This window comes from Telmatherina bonti (assembly GCF_933228915.1).
Source record: "Telmatherina bonti genome assembly, chromosome: 8".
NCBI lineage: Eukaryota > Metazoa > Chordata > Actinopteri > Atheriniformes > Telmatherinidae > Telmatherina > Telmatherina bonti.
Genome location: NC_136626.1, coordinates 15,026,972 through 15,048,636, shown reverse-complemented (window position 1 = coordinate 15,048,636; position 21,665 = coordinate 15,026,972). Strand labels below are relative to the sequence as shown.

The 21,665-nt window shown below is 39.5% G+C and overlaps 2 protein-coding genes across 5 annotated transcripts in view; one reads left to right on the top strand and one right to left on the bottom strand.

The window, feature by feature from the left end:
* dock7 (dedicator of cytokinesis 7) overlaps positions 1-166 on the bottom strand; it is a 52,565-nt gene extending 52,399 nt beyond the window's left edge. For all 4 annotated transcript variants that reach the window (XM_079245531.1, XM_079245533.1, XM_079245534.1 and 1 more), the window contains exon 1: positions 58-166. In XM_079245531.1, the coding sequence (XP_079101657.1) occupies positions 58-95 (38 nt within the window). In that variant the 5' untranslated portion in view covers positions 96-166. The remainder of the gene's footprint in view (positions 1-57) is intronic.
* Positions 167-1,671: 1,505 nt separating this feature from the next.
* atg4c (autophagy related 4C, cysteine peptidase) lies at positions 1,672-10,402 on the top strand (the record flags this gene model as incomplete). Its single annotated transcript, XM_079244676.1, has 10 exons — positions 1,672-1,771; positions 2,334-2,417; positions 3,560-3,784; positions 6,032-6,371; positions 7,125-7,195; positions 7,841-8,022; positions 8,263-8,341; positions 9,148-9,224; positions 9,708-9,827; positions 10,235-10,402. Exons 1-10 carry the CDS (start codon positions 1,696-1,698, stop codon positions 10,400-10,402), a joined length of 1,422 nt encoding a protein of 473 aa, XP_079100802.1. The 5' UTR covers positions 1,672-1,695.
* Positions 10,403-21,665: the final 11,263 nt, after the last annotated feature.

The following is a 21,665-nucleotide window of genomic DNA, read 5'->3' as shown; positions in this document are numbered from 1 at the left end:
CCACAAAGTGCCCTGTTTTCATTTGGAGAAATGTCTTTCAGAGTCCCAAGTCTTTACCTGCTAATTTTCTGGGCGAAGGCGCGGCGTTCAGCCATGGCAGTGGCCGCTGATGTGCTTTAACGGTATTCCCAGGCAGCAGGCACTCCGCTTTCCACTCACTACGGCCACAGGGAAAACGGGAGAATGGAAGCAGTGCCGTAAAACCTGGAATACTGCGCAACAGTGCGCGAACATTAAAAAGATTTAGCGCAAAATTGGGGGTGGGGGCACAAGTTTAGATAATAGATAGACAGATAACAGATTTTCTGCACGCTGTGTACTGAAGATAGATAGATAGATAGATAGATAGTTTTAAAAGGTCCTTTATTTCAGCCTACCCAAACAAAGGAGAATAATTTACATGTACAACAACCAAAGGTGAGCGGGAGGGAGGATCAAAAATTGAAACACAAACAATTCTCTGTAACTGAACACAGAACATTTTGCAGACCCCAAAAATCCACAAATTCCTCCAACCTGTTTGTGAGCTTAAAAAAATCAAATTCCACTCTGAGCCGAGCCGCCAATAACCTGGTGAAAACCAGGAGAGCATCTTCTGACCCTTGACCTTTGATCCTGTTCCTTCTGGTCTTCCAAATGGCCAACTTAGCTTCATCAAAGATCAGGTTTAACAGTGAGTGAACAGATTTTCTGCACGCTGTGTACTGAAGATAGATAGATAGATAGATAGATAGATAGATAGATAGATAGATAGATAGATAGATAGATAGATAGATAGATAGATAGATAGATAGATAGATAGATAGATAGGCATTGATCTTTTCCTTGCTCTCTGTGAACTCAAGTCCAGTGGTCATCTCGTCTCTCGACATTTTCTCCAGATGTTCTGTCCTTGTCCTTGACTTAAAACATTTAATTGAATAAAATATTTGATGTGTTACTGACTTTTCCCCAGAGCAATCTTTAGTCTCACACATTCATCATATGTTTAGTGATAAAAAAAAAAAATGTTCAAGCATTATAAGCCACAACCCTGATTCAACTGCTTAATTCTATTACAAGTAAAATTACGTATTTTTTTTTAATAGCTACACTGAAGTGACAGCTTCACAATGTCTGAAATATTTTCCCTTTTGGTTACATAATATGGACCTTAACTTCATTAAATTAGTTTTGAACTGAATGAATTAACCTAACTAACTAAATAAATAAGTAAATAAAATAGTTTAATTGGTCGAGAAACGCTATTAACTCCGCCCGCTCGGGCTACCATAATTTTCAATTCGAGCCCCCCTGTCGCGTCCTGTCCTTCTTAATCTCGCAGGAAACACCGCGAGATCACTTGACATAACTCCTCACTTCCTCATAAGTGTAAACAGTGATCATTTCAGGGGTGTGTTAAGTTACGCAGGACCTTTTGAGGACTCTTTTACAATTAATTTTAATATTTTAAATATTTCTGTATCACTATGTCTCGTTTAAAGTTAAATACGAAGCAGCATCGCGTCTTTAAGTGGAAAACAACTGGACTGAATAAGTGTTAAGGTAGCAACGTGTCAACAACCAATGATTTCGCGTTAATCCTTCAGAGAGAAGTGATACTGCTGCGCTCAGCTGTGTACAAGCTGTGTTTGTGTGTACAATGTTCAGGATTGTGTGCTGATTGGGAATGGGTTCATTTCCTCGCTGGTCCAGATGGAGAACAAAGGGAACGACGAGGTGGAAAAGCTAAAGACGAAGTTCATGTCAGTTTGGCACAATGTGAAGTATAGTAAGTCAAACATTCACACACAAACACTTAGTTTTGTTACATGCTTGACGTCTTGTGTTTCTGCTGCGTTTTTTTTTTTTTTTTTTTTTTTTTTTTTTAAACATAACAATACTCTCCATAGCGCATTGTATTCAAACAAAAAACTATATTCAAAGGTTGTCTCATTTGACATTTTATCATTGAAATGTAAAAGTCGAAACTTAAATGTCCTGTGACAAGAAAGATTGAAAATGGGCACAGAAAGAACCTAAATGCAATGATAAAACAACCTGCTGCTGTTGAGTCAGACCTTTGTCATACTCTCCATACTATTTTGTGAGAAAACATTGTATCTTATCTCATTCTACTTCTGTTCTCTTTGATAAAAACAAAGATTACTGTGACTTTCCTATGACAAAAGGGGGTCTCTTGTAAGTGGTCTGGAAAAGCTAACACATTGAATGATGAATGTTATGCTGTAGGTGTGCCACTCAACTAGATGAACAGAATCTGTTAGAGCCAAGAGAGATGTTTAATAGGCCAAGTTTTGATGTATTATGTATGTGTTTGTTGTTTGTCTTAGGTTGGGCTCTTAAAGCAAAGACGCCCTTTAGCAGAAATTCTCCAGTGCTGCTTCTGGGGAAATGCTACCATTTTAAAGCTGAAGGTATGATGCACACTTATAAGCACACATGCAAATGATTACAAATGAACCACATGGTGACGTTAACTATCTTTAACAGACATGATTAATGAAAGTAAAACTGAGTGCTGGAGCAGCTAATAATACTTTTTCTTTAAACTGGTTTACATAACAGTCATGACCTTTCTAATATCTGTACTGGGATTTGGAGCCTCTGTTCTGAAGTCATCTCTGTGTCTTTGTGGTTGGAAGATTTCCTTGCTTCAGTTTTGTTTTTAGTTTTCTTCACAGACGTATTTTTGCAAAAGCATCAGTTTTGTGAGTCATTATGGAAAATGGGATTTTTTTTATTTTTTTTTTATAATGTCAGATTTGTTCTCCTATTTGGTCATATTTACCCCAATAAATACATTATTTATGGGGGTAGGGGAGTAAACATGGCAAATTGTTCTCCTGGCGTGATGTGTTGAGTGTGAGTGTGTGTGTGTGTGTGTGTGTGTGTGTGTGTGTGTGTGTGTGTGTGTGTGTGTGTGTGTGTGTGTGTGTTTTAGCTCTTAATAGACTTTCCTAGACTTGATTACATCTATAAGAAAGATCAGAGCAGACTGTACTTCTTAAGGAAACTGAGATCGTTTAATGCCTGCACCAAGATGTTGCATATCTTCTATAAGTCTGTTGTGGAGAGTGCAATCAGCTTTGCAGCATCTGCTGGGGTAGTAGCATCAGAACCAGAAAAGAATCAACACACTGATCAGGAAAGCTGGTTCTGTGCTTGGAGTAACTCTGGAGCCGCTGGAGCTGATTGTCCAAAGAAGAATGCTGCACAAGCTGATGAAGATGATGGAGGATTCTTCACACCCTCTCCACAACACAGCAATGAAACAACAAAGTGTGTTCAGTGAGAGGCTTCTTCAGGTCCGATGTAAGACTGAAAGATACAGAAGATCATTTCTGCCATCAGCCTCTGGAACAAGACCTCCTCAAATTAATTATCTACTGCAATATTGAATTTCCCTTTGGAGATTAATAAAGTATTTTTCATTTCATTTCATTCCCAGAGGAATGAAAGAAACTTGAACATCTTCTTTGGTTTCATATTAGTTTACAGAAATGGTCGGTTCATTGACATGATCTTTAGACTAATTTGAGATGCATTGTTCCCCCAGATGACGACAGTCTTACTGAAGCCTGCAGTGATGCCTCTGATGATGACTTGGGGGATGCGGAGGCTTTTCGGAGGGATTTTACATCCCGTGTGTGGCTGACATATAGGGAAGAGTTCCTTCCACTGCCAGGCAGCACGCTGACTTCTGACTGTGGCTGGGGCTGCATGCTGAGGGCCGGACAGATGATGCTGGCTCAGGCTCTTGTTCTGCACTTTCTGGGCAGAGGTGAGCATTGTCCCACAACTTGGCTACAGAATGAGACACATGGACAGTGCAGATTAAAAAATAAAAGAAAGCTGTTCGTGTAGGGTCTCATTTGAGTCATTTTTATTCACATGAGGACTTCTGTGTTCATAGCTAGTACATTTCAGTAAAAGGGAAAGCAGTGTATTGGCTGGTTGCATTCTGCTGTTTGAGGTGGCTCATTTACTGACTATTTGCAATGAATGTGTATATAAGGAGTGGTAGCATCAACAAGCTATTAAAGGTGTAATTTTAGAATGAGCCGCAACAGTTTTTGTTTTTGTAAGGACAAAATAATGACTGTTTCTTGTCAGGGCTTTATGATTTTTTTTTTTTTATTAAATCAGAAAGTTTAATCAGGTATTTCAGACATTGACACGAGTGAGTTCCTCATATCTTTCTAAGATCAGTCATCTTTGAAGTGTCCAAGACTTTATGGGTCTGCATAATGAGCTCACTGTCAGTTTAATGCAGCCATTTAGAAAACAGTTTCTAAAACTTGTTCCTCTCTCCAATCTAAAATATGTCACTAATGAAATATTTCTCTATAAAGAGACTAATGTCCATTTCAGGATATTTATTGATCAATTTCACTTTGATTCAGTTTGAATCAAGGTCATTTTTATTAATTCCTTCAACTTGCCTCTAGCCTGTTTTATGGCCCGGGCAACTCCCATGTTCTCCGCCTTCAGTCCCCACCCTGTTTGTAAGGCTAAAGCGCTGTTAAAGTGAAATATGCAGACCCTCAAACTTATAATTGAACCGAATGACACCTAATCAGTTACTAAAGCACATGAGGGTTCAGGCTTTTAGAGGTAAAAACTCTAAATTCAAGGTCTGAATGACTTTTTGTTCGTATTGGTCTAAGCTGAAAGTGTGATGTGTTAAGCGGTCCAGTTCAGGATTCCTCAGTGGGGGGGGGGGGGGGGGGGGGGGGGGGGGGGTGTTTCATCATTTGCATTTCAAATATCAGGTCTTTACACTTTTTCTGGGCCCTAGAATTACATTTTATGCATTTATCCACATTAGTATTTGTGTTGTTATACATTTTCATTAATAAAATCTAAAATAAGCGTTTTGTTCAAACCTACCATGTCTGCTGTTGTGGCAGCAGTGTCCTGTTGATTACATTTAGTAAATTGAATTTACTAAATGTAGAAAAAAATATGGCATCGTACTGCCTCCTTTGAGGCGTAGCTGGGGAGAGAAGGGTGTCTGTCGTAGCGCTGCATTTGATGAATGGTGCGGTTCTTTTGGCCTTTTTGAGAAGTGAATTTCACTGTGCTTTAAAGTTGTTTGCAGCTAAGTGTGAAGCATCTGAGGGTAAATCTGCTGCATTTATCCATCTCTTGAGTTGTTGCCTCAAATATGGCAGTTTAAGTATCTCAGGAGCATGTTCATAAATGATGGCAAGTTAAAGAGAGAGATGAAGAGACAGATTTGGTCTTCATCAGCAGTATTAAAGGTGCTACATTAGTACATGATTGTAAAGTGGAAGTCAAGCGGAGAAGCAATGTTTATGATTTGCTGGCTATTCCAGCTAACAACCCTGGGTTGCCACTGTAGGTGTGAGGAATGAGGAAACAGTAGAAATTAGTTTTTCTTCTGAGGGTTGCTGGGCTCAGTCCTAGAAATATGGTGAGAGTATCCAGGGAGATATTACGGCAGAGTTTTGGCAAAGAAAGTAGTCATCTGAAGGAGCTTGGGCATCTGATTGGGACATCTTCTTCTACATCCAGCCTTCTTTGAATATTTGTCAGCACACTCTGTGCATTAGACACCCCAGGATCCCCCAAGAAGTGTGGGATCCTGTGTTGCAGGGGAGAGGGTTGTCTGTGTTTCCTTCCTGGACCTGTTGCCTCTGAGACCTCAGCTGAGAGAAGCCAAAGAAAATGGACAGATGATTGGATGGAGCGCATTTTTCATGTTATAAGATCCTAACTTTGCTCTGTTTTGTGATGGTGGTTTGGTGTGGCCAACTGTAAAAGTTAAAAATGCATAATTCTCTTTATTTGCATTTGAGATGTTTACAAATATTTCACAGGTAAAAAAACAAACACATCGTTCACAGTTTTGTGATCATCTCCATTATAGTTTTAAGTGAACCCAGAAGGGTTGACTTCAGTTTACATTCTTTGTTGTCATTATAATCAATTGTTTTGTCATTTAAATTTAGAAACTGGCTGCCTTCCAGAATAACCAGCCCTAATCCCGTTTATCTCTCCACAGACTGGACCTGGTCAGAGGCGCTGACACTGCAGCCTTTAGATGCAGAGACGTGGACCACCACTGCAGCCAAGCGTCTTGTCGCTTCTTTAGAGGCTTCCCTGCAGGGCTCACTCAAGACTTCCAATAACGGCCCGTGTCTTCCACCTAAAGTCCAGGTGCTGGGATCTGCAGAGGAGGCAGATGTACATCTGAAGGAGATGTACCATCGCTCCCTGGTCTCCTGGTTTGGTGACAGCTCTGCTGCCCCACTAGGTCTGCATAGACTTGTCCATTTGGGCCTGACAATGGGAAAACAGGCAGGGGACTGGTATGGACCAGCTGTCGTGGCACACATCCTCAAGTAAGTTCAGATGTCGTTCAGTACTTATAAATGGATACATCTGTAAACATTTACAATAAATGACAGCTTATTTATAACTTGTGCTTTTGCAGAGCGCAGTCTGTCTCATAGTGGGTCAATAAGAAAAGATTCTCAGAGGAGTTTTCAGAAATGTGGTGTTTTTTTCTGGGTTTGTTATTTTTCTCTCCAGATCCAGGTTATTCATTTGATTTTTGCTCAAACATTTTTTTCCTCTGATTTTAAAAAATATTTGAGACTGTAAATAGCTATTTTCATGCATTCGATCATTTGCATTTAATTAAAGTACATTTTATGTCCATTGATGAATGAACTAATGGTTTCGAGGTAAGAAAGCATATCTTAAAAAACAATGTTTTTTTTTTTTTAAATGAAAAGAATACAGAAAAAACATTATTTATTGCCTAAAATGAGGGTAATATTCTTTTTGTTTTGTTTTATTGTAATATAAATCCATGCAGGAGAACACCAGCTTCCACCTACACTCCCATTAACTCAGTCATTTATGTTTTATCGGCTTTGCTGCTATTTGAAAAATTATCATGAATTTCAAGCTGCTAACTTATTTAAACTCACTGTAAAATATCCTATAAAAGATGCCCAACTAATTTGATATTAAACAATTAATATTATTACTGATAAGTTTAGAATCCTCTGAAAAGATTAACTTCCACATGTAAACTCTTCCTGACTTTCTTTCCCTTCTTCTTCTCTTCTCCTCTCTGTTTCTCTTAGGAAAGCTGTTGAGGAAGCGATGGACCCTGGCTTAGAGGGTATAACTGCCTACGTCTCCCAGGACTGTACAGGTATGAAAGATGATCCAGCTGTTGATAAAACAGGAGACTGGGCGCAGTGCCCAAACCGACCTTTCTTTTTTTCCCACCATCCTTCCGAAGCCACGAGTCTAGAGCTGCTTAAAGTGGTGACAGCAGTCTCACTGTTTCTATTCCCCAACAAACACATCCATTCCAGATCTATAACCGCCCAGCCCTACCTCCTCTTAACCTCAATATCTTAGCTGTTGATTCATGTTTGTCTTCCCAATAGCAGAAGATAGCCATTTGTGTGAGAGATGGTACCTTGGTGTGTTGAAAGTGTGGTTTTAAAGTTGCAAAAAGATGCGACTCTTCAAGTTTTACTTGTAATGCTATATTATATCCAATAATCCAAAATAGCTTTTTTCATTATCTCTTCATGATTAGCTGAATTGTCTGGCTTGTATTTTGGAGCTAATAGGTTATTTTTCATTAAAAGCAGGAAGAGAGGTGTTTGGTTTTAATCTTTTTTTAAATAACTCGTATGAAACAACAAAATCTGATTGGTATGAAGCAAATATATGAATAATAAAATGTTTTTACAAATGTTTAAGACAATGAGCATGAACCTTTTGAAAGAAACAAGCTACTGCAGAAGGATCTTCATCTCATCTTTGCGCTCTTGGTCCTTGCTAGTCTACAGTGCCGATGTCGCCGAGTGCCACAGGGCACCCAGTGCAGGGCGGTCCTCTGAGACATCATCGGACAATCAACCAGCATCTGAACCTGTCTCGCCCCACAACCGAGCTGTCATCATTCTCATTCCTGTGAGACTGGGAGGAGAGAGGACGAATCCTGAGTATTTTAACGTTGCAAAGGTTTGCAGTACATCTATTTCAAACCATTTTTAAAGTTTTCGATTTAACTTAAAGTTCTCATTTAGCTTAAAAACATATGTGAGAAGAAATCTGGTTGGAGATAGTCAAGGGTTAAAGCAAAGTGGAAATAAGTCACTATGGAGACAAGAAATGTATTTAAAATATCTGTTTTAATGCAGGTAGAATATCTTAAGCAGGAAACAAAATGCTTTTCTGTGTCGTCCATGTGTGATCCTGTAGAGCATTCTCAGTCTGGAATACTGCTTAGGAATCATCGGAGGAAAGCCCAAACAGGCCTGCTACTTTGTGGGATTTCAAGGTTAGTGTTTTACATAACGGAAAACAGAAAGACACACACACAGAGGTTGCAGTGAATAACAAATTATTTTTGCATAATACACCCTTCATATGTGTAGAGACAAAGTAAGTTAATGTATTCATGTTTGTGTGAGGAAAACGGAGAGGAGTGGAGATGAAAGCGGGTGAAGCAAGGCTTACTTTATTCTCTCTGACCCATCAAAGCCTCACCCATTCATCACAAGTAAACCTCCCAAGTTGTGAGCTGTAATTGATTTCCATAAGAGGCATGCATTAAATTTCATCCGGAGCCCCAAAGTGAGCCACTCTTCATCACCTTCAGGAGCCAGGAGGAACCTTCAGTTGTACATCTTGGCAGTCAATATTTACGCATTTACATTTTACCAATTTGATATACAGTGGTGGATGATGTCTAAATGACAAGCAATACATTCTCCCTGCCAGGGCGCGGCTCAGCGCAGCATTCATCATATGCAAATGGCCGAATATAATTGTGTGTTTGTAAAAGTAATTCCCTCTCACAAAAATTAAATGACAACCTCCTCTTTTTTTTTTTTTCTGTGGGTGTAAAGAATGTGCTTGTACAAACGCATCTGATTATGCAGAATTTAATCCACCCTGCTGGATATTAAAAAGCAACAACCTTCTGGGAGGCATATTTGACGCGCAAAAGCCCAACATCAGGCCAAGCGGGTGACTTTGAACTACTCTGCATAGAAATTGAAGAGAAGCAGATTTTTTTTTTTTTTTTTTTTTTGTAATAATCTGATGTTTTTGAATAACTTGTCTTCTGTTTTGTCCTTGCAGATGACAGCTTGATTTACATGGACCCTCATTATTGTCAGTCTTTTGTGGATGTCAGCACCAGCGATTTCCCTCTCCAGGTAATGTGAAATTACATAGACGAGCTGACTGCAGCCCCAGTAATGTGAATTTAATAGTTTCTGTTAGTACTTACGGGTGTGAATCTTAAAGCCTCGTTCAGCCCAATTACAGAGTCCCGATCGACTGATTTATTTGCTGCTCAGATAAGTGAAGCTGCCACTTAACAGAAATACTGCAAATACAGAATCTGTCACTGTGAAGCTTAAAATTTCAGAAGTCATACATAAAAATCAGCACTCAGCACAGTATAGCAACTTTGTTTTATGCTTTTGCATGCCGTGGCATGCAATGTGACAACGCGGCGTGGCTGTAAATTTATAGACCCCGTGACAGCAAATAAATAGGATTTCATTCATCAAATGATGCAGAATACATCTTATTTTTTTTGTTGACGCTGTCACGGAGTGTATGTATGCCCTGCAGGTGCGTGGCCCCTCAGCCTGATGGATATGTTCAGATGTAATGTGTCTCCTTTTGTCTAGTCATATCATTGCCCCTCGCCAAAGAAGATGCCTTTCAGCAAGATGGACCCGAGCTGCACCATTGGTTTCTATTCCAGAAGCATTCAAGACTATGAGAGAATCAGGGAAGAGCTATCCAAAGTGGGTAAAACTGCAACGTCACAGAACACCTTAAAACTAACTCACCCAGTGCTATAATTTTATGAGTCATTTCCCAGATATTATGGTTGTTATTTTAACACTACTGTGTATTCAGTGTTTATTGATGTGGCTTTGCTTTTGTTCCTGTGTTATTTGTGTTGGCCAGTAGGTGGCACCATTTAGCCATGGATTTGACTTCATCTGTGGTCGGCTTCTCCGCCCAGTCATTATGTTGGATAGATGATTTAAACCAATCTTCCCTCCTTAAATTTGTCATACCTCTTCTTTGAGTACATCTCTCTTTGTGCTGAAGTGAATGTAATTTGGATCCACGCAGTGAGAATGCTACTTGTTATGCAAAGCAGTGAAAATCAAAAACAAAGATGCTTGATCTTTTGTTGTTCAAGGTGCTGCAGCCTTCACCAAAGGAGAAATACCCGGCGTTCACTTTCATGCAGGGTCACAGCAGAGATTACACCCTGGTGGCGGGCCTGGCCCCAGAGAAGCGGGAATGGCCCTTCATCCGTGACACGCAGAGAACGGTCACCACCGCTGGGGATTTTGTGCTGCTTTGACAGCCCTGTTGAAAAGTATTGTTTTATATATGTGTTTGGCAATTTCAACGCAATGAATAATGTCTGGAAAAATGAGGAAATATTTTGCTGTATAGCTGAATCTGAAGTCCTAGTATTTTTTATTATACCAGCATTTTGGAGAATACTAAGCAGTTTTGCACAGTTAGTTGTATTCTCGTACAGAAGATCTTGATAAGAACTTTTTGTAGTGATAAGATGTTACAGACATCCCAAATATTAACAAAGATAAATCCTTTCTTTCATAGAGAAATGATCATATCTACAAGTAGGGTATAGAGTTGCTGTGACTTTCCCAATAGTTTTATATCACTGTCACTATTTGAGAAGCATAGGCGTTTGATTATGATGTAAAATTTGAAGTTTATGGATAAAGTTACTGTTATTTAAAAGTGTAGCGAATAATAAACCACATGTACGGTGTTCAGATTAAAAACCCGGATGCTGGAAAATGCGTGTGGTTAACGAAAGAAGAAGCTAAGTCTATCCCTGTTTCAAATGTTCATTGCTTAAGTTGGTTGCAGATTTATGACACACAGCTGAGAAGCAATCCTTCAGTTTTTCTTTAACTTTTTCTTTAGTTTTTTTTTTTGTTTTTTTTTTTTTTTTTTTTTGGAGGAATTTGCTAATAACTTCTTTAATAGATCCAGATAAACATCTCTTCATGAATTCAAAACTGAAGAATAAATACTGTAGCAGTAATAAAATCTAAAATCAATACTAAAATACCATCTTAGGGCTGTTTATAATACAAGTCATAAACAGTACAAGAAGTACAAGCCCTCCCTGAAGCGCCAAGTCATTTATTTATTTTTTTTTTAAACCTTTTTGCCAAAAAATATTTGGCTGAATTGTAAAAAGTAAACACCAGAATTCCACACGCATTTCTCTTATTCACTTGTGCTCATCTATTTCTCTCAGCAGTAATATATCACTGCCATGTGATGATGCTGTCAGCCTGAATAGGTGCGTATTTTATGCTTAAGGAGACCAATTGGTGCAAGAGTCCAAGATGTTATAATGTCATTTGCCACACCTCAAGGCAGCACGTGCTATGAAGTATCATCCCAGCTTCAAGATAAAACTATGATTAAATTAAATCCAGGAAGTTGTGATATTAAACCCGATAAAAATGTACAATTTAATTTCCAAATCAATATTAATACCTGTGTATTTAATGTGCACTCTCCAATTTTGGCAATTTATTTTAGGATTAGGATCTTGTCCATGCAAAAGGGATTTTTTTTTTTTTTTTTTATTAACATTCAGCATGTCACGTAATCCTTTTTCATGTTTCCTGCTTGGTGAGTGAAATTCTGTCTCTGTGCAATAATCACAAATGAATAACCTGGACATGAGACGGTGGACCAGAGTCAAGCTACAAGCCGCAGTCCAGCGCTTTCATTTGCGAGATTAAAAACACTGAAGTGTCCTGAACCATTTCTCATGTTCTTTTCTACAGAGCAAAACATGCACTGCTTGTCTGTTTGCATAACTTTGAAAATGTGTCTGTAAATGTTTTTAACACTTCTGGAGGAAAATAAAAGCTGAATAAAGTCAAAAGTATTTCACTTTATTGCTTTGCTTTTTTTGAGTCTACTTGCGGGTCTTATAGTGACTCTGGGAGAGTGAAAAAAGAAATGTTTGCTTCATTTGCACTGCTGCATGCAAATCTCAGCGGTGTGTTGAAATGAATTCAATCCCTTTCTCTCCCAGTCAAATGTTGTAGATTAAAACTAATCGTACGTGCTAACCATCTCTACAGCCCATTAACCAGGAACTGGAAAAAATGTGACCCAGTGACACTGGCAGCAATTGTGTTCCTCTGTGGAGGAAAAGAAAATATCCTTGTGTGCAAAACTCTGTTACCATGGATAATCTGTTCTGTCGTCCACACACCCCCTTTCCCCTAGTCTGAGCTATGCTGGACTGTTTTCATGTACAATACAAATTCTTGTATTATGATGAGCTGCGCTTTTTAAAGGAGGGGAATGTCTCTTGTGTGCAGCAGCCAGGGCAAGGGTGAGGATGGACTGAAAGCGCAAGAATCCCTCATCTGTTCTTTTCTCTGGCATGGAAAAGCAACAGCAGAGTACATAAAGGAGTCATTAAGATCATCTGTCTGATCTATGTTTTTGTCTCTTTTTTTTTCTCCTCTCTCTTGGATTGGAGACAGACTGAGTAGATAGAGCGGGAGCCTCAAATATGCAAAAGGATCTGCAGAGATGTTCTTCTGTTTTGGAGCGTGGAAAGGAAACGGAAGGGTTGAATGGGCATTAGGGAATGGGACATTTGGGATTTTTGTCAGAAACATGAAAGAGCATTTGTGCTTGTGGCGACAGACTGATCTGTGAGAGTTGACTGTGTTCACCATGTATTTACAGGGAATGTATGAATATTTGATTGAGTCACAGGCTCAGGGGAAATGCAGTATAAGCTGGCTTTACAAAGCAAGCTGATTGCATACACACACACATATACACACACACACACACAATGGTCTGCCATTTAACACAGCTGACCAAAGTGTCACTGATACTGCAGATTCCTAAAAAAAAAAAAATCATTTGTAGCCAAGCAAATTCCTTAACAAGAGGGACACCATGCTGGAGGCCTTCCTCTGTTCCACAGATGCATGGATAGGAGGACGGGATGGACAATAAATATTTGGATTGAAGTGTCATCAGTTTTAGGATATTGTGGTATGCAAACCTTGCACTAGGTAAGCACATCAAGTATGATCTGATTTTATGACTTAAGACTATAGCTACTTGTACAACGATCACCCGACCAAATCTTGGCATGGATCTTTCGTAAGTACACGGAGACCTTTTGCCTTTAATCCTCAAGTCAGAGTGCTGATCTGAGAACAGCCAGATGAATGTTGATACCAAAAACAAGCTAAGTGTTTTTGTTTGAGTTTTAACTTTATAAAATACAAGAAAGGTACAAAGAAAATGTGCTTTTAGACAGAGATGCAGAAAGCAAGAAAAGCATTGTCATGAATTATTACAATTTAAAAAAAGACTAAGAATAGGCATATTTTTAGCAGTCTCTCTTTCATGCCTGTGAAAGCAGCACATATTATAGGTATCTTATATCCATATTAAAAAATTAGCCTAATTTCACCTTAGACCTAAACTCAACGCTGTCAAACCTTATAGTTCACACAAGTTCTAACCCTTTCCTCAAATCAAGATCAGATCATGATGAATGGTCCTGAGAATGCTTTGCACAATTATTTCTACCAACAAAGGGAAACCGTAATATGCACCGTCTGTGTATCTATGTGTATGGCTATGTGGAAAAATGTGATGTCTTTTTCATTTATCATTCCCAAGGAGCATGTAAATTTATATGGATGAATGTGTAGTTTACACATGTACAGCTTGTGTGTTAGACATTCTAAATCTTAGGTGTCACACTCCCTCCCTGTCTTCACACCAGGTGCAGGGGTGCAAGATTTATACCCAGTAGCCCTTGCCCACCCTTGTGGAATGCCATGCATCTTCAAACAGGTACTTCACTTTGAAATCTCATCTCGGCGTGATCTCTAGGCGGCTAAATATACCCAGCTCCCGGATCCCGCAGCCGTCAGAGCGTAAATACCGCCTGCACTGCATCAGACTGCATTCAGAGCCTCAAGTCTGTCCATGCAACTGTCCACTTGTCTCCACCCGTCTCCTCCGACACCCCCACCAGCTCCTGGAGAAGTGCTGAGGCACTGCATGCCTAACACATCTCCTCTGGGCTGAAGCCAGACAAATGTCATGTTGCTGTGATTAATCAGCACCACAGCAGCTTTAAGAGCGTTCTGCCCTGTGAACATGACCTACAGCACATAGTAGGGCAAAGGTCTCTAACCTTTTTTCCCTCTTTGGTTAAAAATGTGCACAATGATGTATCCACAACTGATTACTTTCATAATCACAAGTGTTCAGTTTTGCATCAACAAAAGGGTAAAAGGAGTACATGTATTTCTTCATAAATGCAGCAACAAGAGATAATATGATAATTGATAATATACATGATGAAAGTTTTAGGTTCAGAAACAATTCAGCACAATATTTCTAGATTTCCAGTGGCTTGCACTCTGTATTTTTTCTTAGCATGACCATGCTGTTTATCCAAACAAATAATCATTAATTAATAGAATATGTCTCACAGGACTGCGATGGACTGGCGAGTTGTCCAAGGTGTACCCTTCTGGGATAGGCTCCAGCTTCCCCGTGACCCTTCAGTGGATTAAACGGTTGGGAGAATGAATGAATGAATGAATGAATGAATGTCTTACAGCAGATATAGAGGATTGTCACAGCCACGGATTCTGAACCAGCCAAGACAGCTGGGACAGTTTGTATAGGATTCAGCTATGATGCAAAATTTTTCCAAACTCCTAAAATAAATAATAAGAGAATTATTGAGTATTTATTGTAAGGCTTAGTTAAACTTGAACACAAAAAAGCTAATATGAAGCAGATTCAGACGATGCTGTCACCAAGAGTTTGTTGCAGAACATCCTCTGACTTCAATCAGTTATTTGTAATTAATTTTAATTCAATTCATTCGGCAACTCTCCTTTCAGTAGTAGTGTAAGTTATGACTATATTTATAATGTTAATTTTATTTGGGGAAAATAAATCAGTTCAAATGTAAAACTAATGGGCTTTGCTAAAGAATTAATCCATTATCCTCTTCTGAGCTTTCAGGCTTTTAACAAAACAAATAGTCCTGTGAACAGATTGAAATGTAACTCACATGTGCAGTGAAAAAAAACATCATCAGAACAAATTTTTTCAATGCATCCCTTTAACCTTCATGATATATATATATATATTTAAAAAAAACTTGTGAAAAAAGGACAAGTTGTCCTTCTTTTCTTCCTTCAGTGAGGGGTTTCCTGTGGCAGAGGCCCAAAGCAAAGCTCCTCTGTTGGCTAACCTCGCCCGGCTGTGACAACAAGAAGGGCACTGGAGTTAACATTTAGATAACGGATGTGTGTGCCGCTTTCGATTTCCATTCCTGGTGACAGAGAATCTTAGGAGCACATCAGGGGCTGGAGGTGTTGTGTGCGGGGAAGCGTTTGGAGGTGGTGGTGGGAGGATTTGCTCCTGTGTTTCCTGCATCTCAAAGGTGATGTGGAGGAACGCCGAAATTCCTCATTCTGCTGTCCTCTGAGGCATGGCCAGCCCTCTGTCAGCTTTTACTAACCGGATGCATCCGAAACAGGCACCCAAGCTGAAGGCAATGGATATTGCCTGCTGTGTAGCTGTCGGCTTCTTTTTCATTGCTTGCCAGCATTGAGCAGGGTGGCAAACATGTTGTGGTGTGTATGTGTGAGTCTGGAAGGGAGGGCTGGGAGGGGGGGGGCTACGGTGGAGGTTAGGAGGTTATAAGGCTGTCTGTGTGTGTAAAATGTATGTGGCGGGACGTGCCATGAATTAAGGACTGGATCATACTCCACACACACTCTCGCCACTTTAGCTTTTTCTGATGTTTATATTGTAACTAGTTTCAGTTACTGCTAAACTGTAAGTTTGATCTGGTTATTATCCTCTAACATGGAGGTAATTAATGGCATACAGTGTGTTTTGTGTGTGTGTGTGTGTGGGTGTGTGTGTGTGTGTGTGAGAGAGAATGCAATGTACCGGTCCTCTTTTTTTTTTTTTTTTCCCTCTCAAGCTTTTTTGGTTTTAGTATGTGCATATGTCGGTGAGTGTATGTGTGATTATGGGAACTCTTCGTTCATGAGGATTTGTGTCTTTGTGTGCGGCTTTGCAATCTCATCACCATCTAAAACTCCTGCAGGCCCTGTGCACCATTATCACACAGTTGCAATAAAACCCACAGTAATTAAAGGGGATCTGGCTGTAATTGCCTCAGTGAATCAACTTAATCAGCACCTGTGCTCACAGTCAACCTAATGGCGCAATCTAACCTTTTAATACCTCAGAAGTTAAAATTGTAAAATATTATACATGCTGTAATCATTCTGTATTTTGAATTCTTGAGTGGACAATGAGTGGACCATTGTCCAAGGTAAATATTAGAGCAGGTACAAGTAAGCATGTGTATGACATTGTTAGAGGTAAAATCATTAGAATTGTGATTGGGTAAAGGTTAATCAACCAAAATTTGATCGCACAGACCGTTTGTCCCGGTATGTTGATACTCTTCGTTAGTGCTGCTGAAAGAGCTATACATCGTGCCAATAAGATACAAGTAGAGGGTAAACCAACTGAGGCCAATTCGTAAAAAAAAGGAAAGAAAGATAACTTGAAAATTAGGAAACAAGACTATCATTTAACTATCATTTGATTATGAATCAGCGAAATAATATTTAAAATGTGCCTGTTTGAACCAAAAATAAGGTGCCCAACAAAATGAGTAAAATCAAATGAAATTACTGACGTCTTATGTTCAACTTTGATGAAACTTTGAAGGTAAATTAGCAAGAGAGCAACAGCAAAACTAACATTATTAGCAATCTTATTGCATTCTTGTTGATAAAAAAAATTACATATTAAATCCACTATTTTTACAATAACTTCAGGAAAGTATTGCATTCCATAAAAACAGCCAAAGTGATTAATCTGTTTTACTGCGACTACATTCGCTGTTAGCTTGCACCACACCCTCATTTTTCTTATGTGCCTTACAAATAATTAAGCAAGATACAATGGAAGTGCATCTTTCTTGTCTTAATATAGCAAAGTGGAAAGGGTCAAATTTGTTTTTCTACCATGTTTACCTATATTCTTAGGTATTATTCACAAAACCTATACTTATAATTATATGATTTAATGTTTGCAGCATAAAGACTCCATTATTATCCATCTTCAGGAAGATAAAGAACTAGACATTGATGTGCCATTTACTTATCTGATCCAGCAAAGATGGAATAGACATTCATGTTGGCTTTGTCAGTAATTCTTGCGAATAATCTGACATCAATTAGCCTTTATTAACACCTGTATATTGTCATATAGGGTGACAGCTGGATTCTTCAGCGCCTTTTCAGCATCAGGCAGAGTCAGAAGGGTTTCTGTGCCGTGGAAAACATTATGCTTTATCCATTTTATGCCATCTTAACCAAATTACTACAGACCAGTTGCCTCAACATCTCTCAACATCATGAAACTTCTTAAGAGACTGTTATGTACTCACCCCAATAAAATAGCAAATACCTTAAAGCAGCCAATACAGTTTGCTTATTGTAATGGTTTTAAGGTTGAAGACACCATCATCTACCTGCTTCACAGAGCCCACACTCATCTGGACCAATCGGGAAGCACTTTGGCGGCATGTTCTTTATTTTGAGTCTGAGATGGTGGTCAGCAGCACTGGAGCACCACAAGTGACTGTATTCTCACCATTTCTCTTCACACTGTACACCTCAGACTTGCAATACAACTAAGAGTCTGGACATCTGTACAAACACTCTCTGCAGTCGTGGGGTGTATCGGTGATTTGACAAAAAACTGAGTACAGACAACAAATCAATCAATTTGTGAGATGGTGTGGTAAGAATTAACTCGTCTTGAACACTAACAAAACAAAGGGATAGCTGTTGACTTCAGGAAGAACAGGAGTAAACAAGACACAGTTACATTCTGGGAAGAAGGAAAGAAGCCGAAGCATGAAAGTTAAAGTGCATCTGTCAAAATACAAGTTTTGTGTAAGTCATCAATGTTTCCTGTTATCCTGAGAGTAAATGCAGCCACTTTAACTTCAAAGAAATAAGTCAACACAACATACATTTTTGGTTATTTATATGAAACATTCATCGAAAAACTGCAATGCTTTCTGATTAGAGATCAAATCCCCCCAAATTATTCCACATAATGCAACCAATCTGGCTGGACTATTGATAAATTATAGTGCCAAATGTAAAGCACAGTCAAGTGCAAGGCAGGTGTGTCTAAAGCTTGGGAAATTTGCCATTGCCTCTGGTTGGATAGAGTTTTGTTGGTATTTATACTAAATAAGAAGTACAAGTGTATGAAAATGGCGTTCGACAGCAATATAGTTGAAAACACACAATGTACACCATTAAATAATGCAATAATAAGCACAAGGAAAACCAGAGATAGCAACACTGCTAAAATCATGAATAAATTAGCACACCCATTACTCTCACACCACTAGCCCCACAGCCTCATTGAAATATAGGTCTTTTCAACACATATACCTAATATACTAAAAAAGAACATTTAAAATGATTCACTGGCTTGTGTGAACACATTAATTTTCAGTACTAAAAATATATTTTTAAGCAGGTCTTGAGCCCTACTTCTTTCTTGTGTGGAAGGCATAATGGATCCCTATGTAATCCATTATAGCTGCTGAAAGAGCAGGAGATAAAGAGTCTTGAGCAGCACCCACCCAGGGTTGTTCTTCTTTAAATGAAGTTTTAATAAAGAACGACGGAGAGGCTGTACAAGGTCAATTATCAGACTTTGCACATCCTCTGATCCTCTTCCCGGATTCCCGTGCTTAGTTAGCTGTAATAGATATCGGTCATAGCCTGCTGATCTACATGTAAAAACGTCAGATAACCAGATGAAGGCTGAACCTATCTATCCAACACCTCTGTCAGCGTGCGTTTACTGTTGACTATTTTTCGTCCTGAGTGGCACATAAGGTCGCCACTGTCACAGACAGGCAAATCAGGAGAGCTGGCTGTGGTCGATGTTCATTTGTCAGAGCCCTCGTTGAGGAGGATATCTCTTTATGCATCAAGAATACGTTAAAAGTCACTGGGGGCAGAGGTGGAGATATTAATTTTGCCTGTCCGGGTGTTCAGTCAGCGTTGAAAGTTGAATCCCCCCCCCACACACACACACCCTTTCACAATCCCTCTCAACCAGTGAGGTGGATTTAATGTACATGGTGCTTATGAATACACTTATGTATTCATTTGAGCAATAAACGCCGGGCTGAGTCCCACACAGAAAAACAAACTGCCTAGCTTCCAGCAGCCATTTTAATTAAATGCCATGGATTGTCAAATTTATTGATCCTCCTCCTTTTCTGACACAACCCTGAAGGATGTCCTGCGCCATTTCCATATCTTAAGTGGCTTCTCCTGCTAATGTGAGGTGAGGGATGAAAGGAGATGGAGGTCTGCATGGCTAAATTGCGCCCGGCTCACACAGCTTGGAGCAGAGGGAGGGAGGTGAGGAGTGTGTAAATGGATGTTTATAGGCTAAAGAGGGGTTGCACATGTCCTGAAGCGATAGCCTCCGAGCTGTAACAAGGGCTCACTCTCAGTCTTGCTCTCTCAGAGCAGATCTGTGTGCAGATGGGTGTCTGACAGGCCTACAGCTGTTCCCCTAATTGTTCATTAAGTGTTCTATTGATTCCCTTATTTCAAGTACATGTGTCTTTCAGCCGCTGCTCTCCATGTGAAGTGGCAGACACGCATGCCACACACACACACTCACACACGCTCACACCTACACACAAATCCTAGCTGGGCTGAGATGACAGGGCCGGCTGATGCTGAAAATGTGAACTGCCACTTCTAATCCAGGACTCTTCTCTCAGTGAGGTCCGGCAGGGCCTGGAAAACAGCGCCTCATTCAACGCACCAGGCTTATATTTTCCAAACTTTTAGCATCAATCAATTAAAGTGCTGGCAGCAGCATGGAAAAATGTTTAATTCCTTGTTAAGCAGCAGCAGCCTCAGATTGCACCTGGCTGATAAGGGAGCTTGTGTGAGTCTATTAGATCCTGATACTCTTGCCTGATTACTCAGAGAGAGTGCAAGCTTTATTTAGGCAGAAAATGATCAAGAAAGATTGAAAGGAGACAAGAAAGGAGGAGAGGAGTGGAAAAGACAGAGGAGGCAGATCAAATGAACTGCAGTCACCTTGTAGTTTTTATTTATTGCAAACATTTCTTTATTCGGAGTAATCTTTTAACTGATGCACATCAATAAATGTGGCATAATTTTTCTATGTAAAAACAAAGAAATGATTATTTCTCTGATTTATGTGACTAATACCACTAATTTTTAATTAAAAGAGTCAATAAGAGCAGTGCTAATTAGACTAAAGCAGACTTTAAAATACAAAGTTTCTCTGCTGTTTGGCTTTAAGGTTAAAGCTCAGCGCTTGTTGAAGAGAGCTACTTGTTCAAAAGCTTTTATGATTTTATAAAAAAAAGGCAGCATTGTATGGACTGGTCAATGCTACAAAGAGAAAAATCATCAGACAAATGAACCATTTCTCCTTTTCTCCCCTTTGTTCTAAGCCTCACAATTTGGCTTTCAAATTGGACTTAGCGCTTCAGTGAGTCAAGTCATATACTCCCAGCTTGGGTGGTCGTCTCCATTTCTTGGGCAAGGAAATTCTGTCGGCTTTCCTGCGTTGAGTGGAGTGATAATGTTCTCTGTAAAACACAATCAGTCACCTCCCTACTTGCCTTTGTATAAGCCTCGAGGACCCCCAATCAATACTAGCTGGCTGGGTGACTTATCACTGTAGCCTGGGCGCGAAGCTGAACAGAGGTGAGTCGAGTGGGGCAGCAGACAGTGGGCTGCATCCTGATGTCCACTTGAGGCCTGGTGGCTGCATCAGTGATCTGCTTGGCAGGCAGTTGCCAATTTGTTATGAGCCAAGTTTGCAAAGTAAAAGAAAAACAAAGCATCTCAGCTGCATTTGCTGTGTTTATATCCTTTAACATGGAATCAATCTATTCTTTAGAAACATGAAGTGTGTGAATAAGAAGTCACATCACAAAGACATCTCAGATTCTGTCCTACATCCCAACATTTTATCCAAAGCGACTCGCATGTGAGAAGTGATCAGTCAGCCACAGCAATTAAACATCGCATGCATGTTTTGTGGATGGAAGGAAGCCGTAGTACCCGGAGAACCCATGCATATGTGGGGAGGACATGCAAACTCCACACAGAAAGGCCACTGTTCCTGCTCGCATGAGTCTTCCTACAAGTAACTTTGCAAAATATACACACCACCTTCACACTGTAGCCTAATTCTTACTGTGTGACAATGCAGTCATTTTGCAAGACTCATTAAGTAATTTTTAATTACAATAGTAGAGCGATATTAACGAACGATGTGTTAAGGAATATACTGTGGTGGTTTTTCAAATTGAAATGTACCAGGCATGATAGAAAAATACAACAGAAACATACAAGAAATAAACACTCAAAATCAAAGAAATATGGCAGAATAACTTAATACTAAATACAAAAACAATGCATTGACTACTTGGC